The sequence below is a fragment of the Ochotona princeps genome, chromosome 5 (assembly GCF_030435755.1).
Source record: "Ochotona princeps isolate mOchPri1 chromosome 5, mOchPri1.hap1, whole genome shotgun sequence".
Classification (NCBI taxonomy): Eukaryota; Metazoa; Chordata; class Mammalia; order Lagomorpha; family Ochotonidae; genus Ochotona; species Ochotona princeps.
The window spans coordinates 12621695-12628109 of NC_080836.1; the positions used below are offsets into that span (position 1 = coordinate 12621695).

At 57.8% G+C, this 6415-nt stretch overlaps 1 protein-coding gene across 1 annotated transcript; it reads left to right on the top strand.

The window, feature by feature from the left end:
* Nucleotides 1-2543: 2543 nt before the first annotated feature.
* Nucleotides 2544-4403, top strand: C1QL2 (complement C1q like 2). The gene is made up of 2 exons (XM_004589345.3): nucleotides 2544-3494; nucleotides 4067-4403. The coding sequence occupies exons 1-2, from the start codon at nucleotides 2811-2813 to the stop codon at nucleotides 4244-4246; spliced, it is 864 nt and encodes a 287-aa protein (XP_004589402.1). The 5' UTR covers nucleotides 2544-2810; the 3' UTR covers nucleotides 4247-4403.
* Nucleotides 4404-6415: the final 2012 nt, after the last annotated feature.

Genomic DNA, 6415 nt, shown 5'->3' on the forward strand with positions numbered 1-6415 from the left:
GGACTCTGCAGAGCTGGGGAATTCCACTTGTGTGAGGGGCTACCTGAAAAAAAAATGGGATGAGGGACTGGGGAGGCCATGGATGGCCCCAGATGGAGGCCAGCAAGCCAGAGCAGGGGGCTTGGGGCGGGGAGAGGATGAGCAGGTCTTTCTCACTGCTTTGCAAAAGGATAAGGGTATGTAGTCATCCCTGGGTCAGTCTCTCTCTCTCTCTCTCTCTCTCTCTCTCTCTCTCTCTTTCTCTCTCTCTTTCTCTCTCTCTCTCCAGTCACAAACCTTTCAGATCATCCTGCTTGATGCCCACATGTTTCATTTTTAGCCATCACCAGCACATAGGTGGAGGCCCAAAATGTCTTGTTTTTGTCCTAAGGCCTTTATGTTAACCAATACTGAGCTTGCTTTCTTTCCATTCTGCACATGGAGAGATTGAGGCTTGGAGGAGCAAAGAGATTTTTGCTCAAAGTCACACAGACCCCAAGTGGCAGGACTGGAAAAAGGCAGAGCAGCTCCTGCAATCACTTGTTCTAGGATTAGCTTGGGGCGGTGCAGGAAAGGAAGGGCTCCCCAGAGGAAATCAAGGAAAAAAGTGACTAACAGCCAGTAATCCAAACTTAATTCACTGTCAGGTGCTAAGGGGTCCTAGTCTAGATGGGATGAGATCTAGCTCGATCATGTGGGTGGAGGATCCTGGGCAAACATGTTACTCCTCCCCAAGCCTTTTTTTCCCCATCTGTGTGATGAGAGACTGAGCATCAATCCACAGGGTCCTTGTTTGAAGTAAATGAAGGAGTCCACACAAAGTGCCTGGATGCCTTACAGGAGCTTAGTAGACACCAATGCCCTCTCTTTCATCTTTGCTGGGTGAAGGTGGCTTCTCCCAGTCTTTCCACAAATGCAAGCTGAGGGTCTGCTAGGAAGCTACACTACCATCTGGGAAATACACTCAAGGAGGAAGAGGTTGGTGCAACACGAAGAGGGGTGGTGGAGTGACCCAGACTGACCAATGAGACAAAACCAGCTGCACTAGCCTGCAGGGACACAGGGAGTGCTCTCTTCAAAGTGGGAAGCCTGGGGGTTTGTGTGGTTGTGGCAGAGATGCCAAAGCTGCATCAAACGCTGACTGTCCACTCTTGAACTCTCTCCTTTCTGGCCAGGCCCAACGTGAACCTGGAGCTTGGCACACTGGGGCAGCAGCAGACCCACTTGGAAAACCAAGCTGACCCCGGTGAGGAAGGGTGGGTGCCAGGGTGCTCAGTCACAGAGAAACTCAGGTTCAGAACATGGTAAAAACAGAACCAGAAACCAGGGCTCGTCATGTCTGAGCTAGGTTTTCTCCCAAGACATTGCATCCCCCTCTCCTCTTTTCCCTTGCTACACCGACTGAGCAACTGTACTCTCATCTGAAAACCCAGCTAATTCATATTTTTGGACTTCTTTTTCCTTTTTCCTATTTTTTTTGCAAAAACAATTAATTAAGCCCACCTCAGGAGGAAGGAGGTGGGATCTATCTCCAAGAGGAGGTGTTCCCTTGCACCTGCTTGCAGGTGGCCAGACCCAGAGACGGAGTCGGGTGCATCAAGGTCATCAGCAAGTGTTGGTGCCAAAAAAAAAAAAAAAAAAAAGTGCATTTCTAAACAAGCTCTGCGGAGGACCAGGCTTGGCTTATTTTCTGAGGCTGAGTCTGTGAATCCTTGCGTTTGAGTTCTTCCAGGATTTGGTGGGATCAGCTGTACTGGAGCTTGTTTTACATTTTACCAGCAGCGTGGAGATCCCGCTCCAAACAGGATCATGCAACTTCTGTAGAAATACCAGGAGGGTTTGGACAAAGTCCTTCCCCGCAGGAAATCACAGGACCCAGGGCTGCTGGCCCTGACGGCTGACGTGCAGCCCTGTTTGCAAGTACTGGCAGGGAGCCTGTGACCTCCTAAAGGGTTTTGCTGGCGCCAGGATTCTGGGTGTCCTCGTGACCCGTGGGGAGGGGCGGGGGATGCCTGTGTGTGCCCCCGCCGCTGTGCGCGTGGCTGTTTGTACGTGTTGGTTGGTAGGACGTGCGCGAGGATGGCCGCTGGTGGGTGTACGCGAGGCGCCCGGCCTAGGGGCTGCGCCTGCTCTGCCCACTTGTGGCTCCACGGCGCCGCCAGGAGGAAGCGCGCCTTTGCCGCCTCTGCTCAAGGCGCCGCGGGATAGGAGGACGTGAGTCTGCCGAGTCTGGGAGTGATGGCAGCGCGCTCTGCCTCGCCGCCTCCGCTGCTCAGCCCCGGACTCCTTACGTCAGGGTAGCTGGGTGCCCCTCCACCCCGCCCCCTCCGCGCGGGCGCCTGCGAGCCGCTGGAGAACAGAGCAGAGCGCGCCGCGGAGCCTGTGCGCCCTCATTCCACGCGGAGCCTGGCCGAGTCCCGCCGAGCTGCGCAGCGCGGAAGGCAGAGCCGCCCAGCTTCGCGCCGGACCCCGCACGCACCTCGGCCACCACCGCCACCGCCCGGACCGGCGGGGCGCCGGGCTCCTCCGGTGCGCCCCCGCCATGTGCACCGGGCTCCGCGGCTCTCCTGAGCAGCCCCAGCGCGGCGGGCACCGGAGCCTGGGCCGGGACGCCTCTCGCTGAAGTGGTTGGGTGGCCCGGGCAAGGGGTCGCCACGTCGGGGACGCGGTCAGGATCCGCGGAGTTGGCCCCCGAGCGCGGGGAGCGGGGCCACCCGCGCCACCCCACCATTACCTCGCCGGGCGGCAAGGAGGAGCTGGTGGCGGTCGCCTCCCGGTTGTGGCAGCGGCGGCGGCGCGCCTGCCTCGCAGCCGTCGGCGTACTCCTGGCCATGGCGCTCGGGTTGCTCATCGCCGTTCCGCTGCTGCTGCAGGCGGCGCCCCCCGGCGCTGCCCACTACGAGATGATGGGCACTTGCCGCATGATCTGCGACCCTTACAGCGCCGCACCGGGCGGGGGACCCGCGGGAGCCAAGGCACCGCCGCCCGGACCCAGCACGGCCGCTTTGGAAGTCATGCAGGACCTCAGCGCCAACCCTCCGCCCCCCTTCATCCAGGGACCCAAGGGCGACCCGGGGAGACCAGGCAAGCCAGGGCCGCGGGGGCCGCCAGGAGAGCCAGGCCCACCTGGTCCTAGGGGACCCCCGGGCGAGAAGGGCGACTCGGGACGGCCTGGCTTGCCGGGGTTGCAGCTGACCGCGAGCTCGGCGGGCGGCGTCGGAGTGGTGGGCGGCGGAGCTGGGGGCGGAAGCGACTCTGAGGGTGATGTGACCAGTGCGTTGAGCGCTGCCTTCGGTGGCCCCAAGATTGCCTTCTACGTGGGCCTCAAGAGCCCTCACGAAGGCTACGAAGTGCTCAAGTTCGACGATGTGGTCACCAATCTGGGTAATCATTACGACCCCACCACGGGCAAGTTCAGCTGCCAGGTGCGCGGCATCTACTTCTTCACCTACCACATCCTCATGCGAGGCGGCGACGGCACTAGCATGTGGGCGGACCTCTGCAAGAACGGCCAGGTCAGTGGTCCCAGGCCCCGCGCGCTCGCGCCCTGGGGAGCACCGGGGAGAACCCGCCTCCCTCCCGGCCCGTGAGCGCCGGAGTGAGTTCTGGGAAGGAGCCGCGCAAGAGCAGTGCTGCCGCGGCATCCCGCTTGCCCACGCTCCGGGACCGCGTTTGGCGGAATCCAGTGCCAGACCCCCACATCCATCCAGAAACTTGCTTCCCTGCTTGCGGCCCGGTGGGCTCCTGGAAAGCCTGTTTGTTGGGGGTGGGGGCGATTCCCGATGGGCACCGGGATATCACCTTTGCCTTCTATTATCTCTTTTCTTCCCGTCCCCCCTCCCCGTGGTCCCTGGCACCCGCCCTTTCTCTCCCGGGCCAGTGACCACCAAAGTCTTCTCTCCTGATCCTCTTCCCCGACTTGTTGGCACCAGGCAGGGGTTGGCTAAGTTGGCTAGGTCGCGCACCTGGGGCTGGGAGTGTGGAGCTCTAAGCCACAACGCCGGCCAAAGGAAGGGACACGAGGTGGGGTGCCTGGCAAGAGCTCACAGGCTCCCGCCTTTTCCTCCCCTCAACCAAATTTCCCCAGGTGCGGGCCAGTGCCATCGCGCAGGACGCCGACCAGAACTACGACTACGCCAGCAACAGCGTGGTGCTGCACCTCGACTCCGGCGACGAGGTGTACGTGAAGTTGGACGGCGGCAAGGCGCACGGAGGCAACAACAACAAGTACAGCACGTTCTCGGGCTTTCTGCTGTACCCGGATTAGGGGCGCGAGCGCGCAGTGGGGAGGGGACACACACCAACCTGCCCACCCTACCCACAGGAGGTGCGTGCACGCGCCGCTCCCCTGGCAAGGGCCACTTTCTGTTTTACGACACTTCCTGACATATCCGTTGGAAAAAAGCGCATCCCTGCGGTCCTCCCTGTCCTGTCCCCTGGCCAAAGTGAAACTCTCCACGCTCAGGGCAGCACCCCAACCTCCCCATCCCGGTCCCCAGCTCGGGGGAGGGAGATGGGGATGCCCCAGTGGCGGTGGCGAGCTGAGCGTGACCCCAAGCCCTCCTGCTGGCATAGCAGAGGTGGCAGGCAGACTTTGCAAACCTGATGGGGTTGGACAGGTCGGGGCAGGGGAGCCTGCTTTCTTTGCAGACCTTCTCCATGCCTAAGGTGTCCTGAGGCCGTGGGGCTCCAAAGTGTATGGGCCTCCTTCTTTGTGACCTGAAATACCTGTGCAAATATCCCCGTCCGTCAAACAGAAACTCACTCATGGCAGAATTCCAGCACACAGAAAACTCATCTTTCTACACTACACTCCCTCCCCCCTCACATCCACAGCGATGCATTAAATTATGTTTTTAGATGATGGGCTCCGGTGTCTCTGTCAGCGTGCCCCCTGGGCACCAGGGTCCCGGGACCCCACATGACTACTTTGGCTGGCATCAAGATCTTAGCTGTTCTCCAGGGTCTGGAGAAATGCCTGGGGTGGGGAGAGAGGAACCCTGCGCGATCTTCAGTCTGGGTCACTTAGTGGTAATGGTGCAAATGGGAGAAGGGGCTCCTGGGGTGCAGAAATCCTAAGCATCCCGGTGAGTAAAAGCCCTGCCAGGATGCACTGGAATGTGGGGTGCAGATACTCCTGGGTGTGCATTATGGGCGCCCTAAGCCCAATTACCTGCACCCCAGCTAGGTCCCTAGTTCTCAAAAAAGAAAAAAAAAGTTGCAAATCCAGGCAATTTTGTGATTTGTCCAGCTCCATGAACTTACCCTGAGTTACCCCGTCCTCAAGGTTGGGCAAGACAGATCTCCCCCTGCCTGAGGGAATACCCCTTTTCTGGGGTCTTTGCTTCCACCTGGCATGGGTTTTGGTGTACCTGTTCTGAGCTCCCCATATATTTATGGGACTGCTCTCTTTCTCATCTACAGCCCTCCACACAGGCGGATGAGGAAGATACCCCACCTAGTTTCCAGATTTTTCTTTTTTGCTTCTGATTTTTTCACTCTCAGGTCGCTGAGTTCCAATACTGAGGAAGTTATCTTAGCAAATCACCAGCCAGTAGCCTGCTGGGACCGACTACGCTTGTTGTAACTGGTTGTTTGAAAGGAGCTGTGTGTGTGTGTGTGTGTACAGAGGCAACCCAAGAATGTGTCTGTGTAAACTAGAAGTGCACACATCTGTGTTATACACACAACATACATGTGGCAATAGCCTTGTGGTCCTGCTGCTAGAAGCCGAGTGATTCAGGTACCTGCAGGAGTGCAGGGGTCCCTGCCAATGTGTTCTGTGAAAGCACCTGCAGCTGCACATCTGTCACCACCACTCCCATCACCCCGTTTGCATTGTGCTCCCACTTGGCTTCCCAGAGATGCTTCCCATTTAACAGGTAATTACACCCCCTGCCTTGAATCCTCTGGCTGTTGCTGTCCCCTTTGTATACTCTTATTTTATTTGAATAATGATTTGTTATTATTCACTTGAATATAAGGAATGATTACCTCTGCTTGGAGTCCAGGGATAAAGTGCTCAGAGGCAATGAAAAAAATTGCCTGCAAATTATCATCCCCCAACTCCAGGCCCAAAGTAGACCCCTAGTCTGCACCTCACCCCACCCCACCCCATTGCCATTGACGCTGGAGCCCCAACCCAGCTGAGCCCAGGACATGGGGAGAGCAGTTGAGTTGGCCTCGTCTATGGCTGAGTAGGTATCAATTTCTGATGCCTTGTTGATCGGGCTCATCCAGAAATACGATTAACACCGAATGTCTGAGACCCAAATGAAGTCTAATTGCTATGGATCTGCGATCCCCAGTGGGCCCCTAATCCTTTTTGACTTATTCCTCCCCTTCCTCCGATGAGATGGAGCTTAGACGCAAAACCCTCAGTTTAAATTTCAAAAATTAAAATTGACATGCAGCGGTGGCTTTCCTGGGAGCGGGA

What these genes read in the sequence shown, in the direction of transcription:
- C1QL2 (XM_004589345.3), top strand. Translation starts at nt 2,811, where the DNA reads ATGGCGCTCGGGTTGCTCATCGCCGTTCCGCTGCTGCTGCAGGCGGCG. An exon ending in ACCTCTGCAAGAACGGCCAG is followed by an intron (nt 3,495 to 4,066) that starts GTCAGTGGTCCC and finishes AAATTTCCCCAG; the next exon opens with GTGCGGGCCAGTGCCATCGC.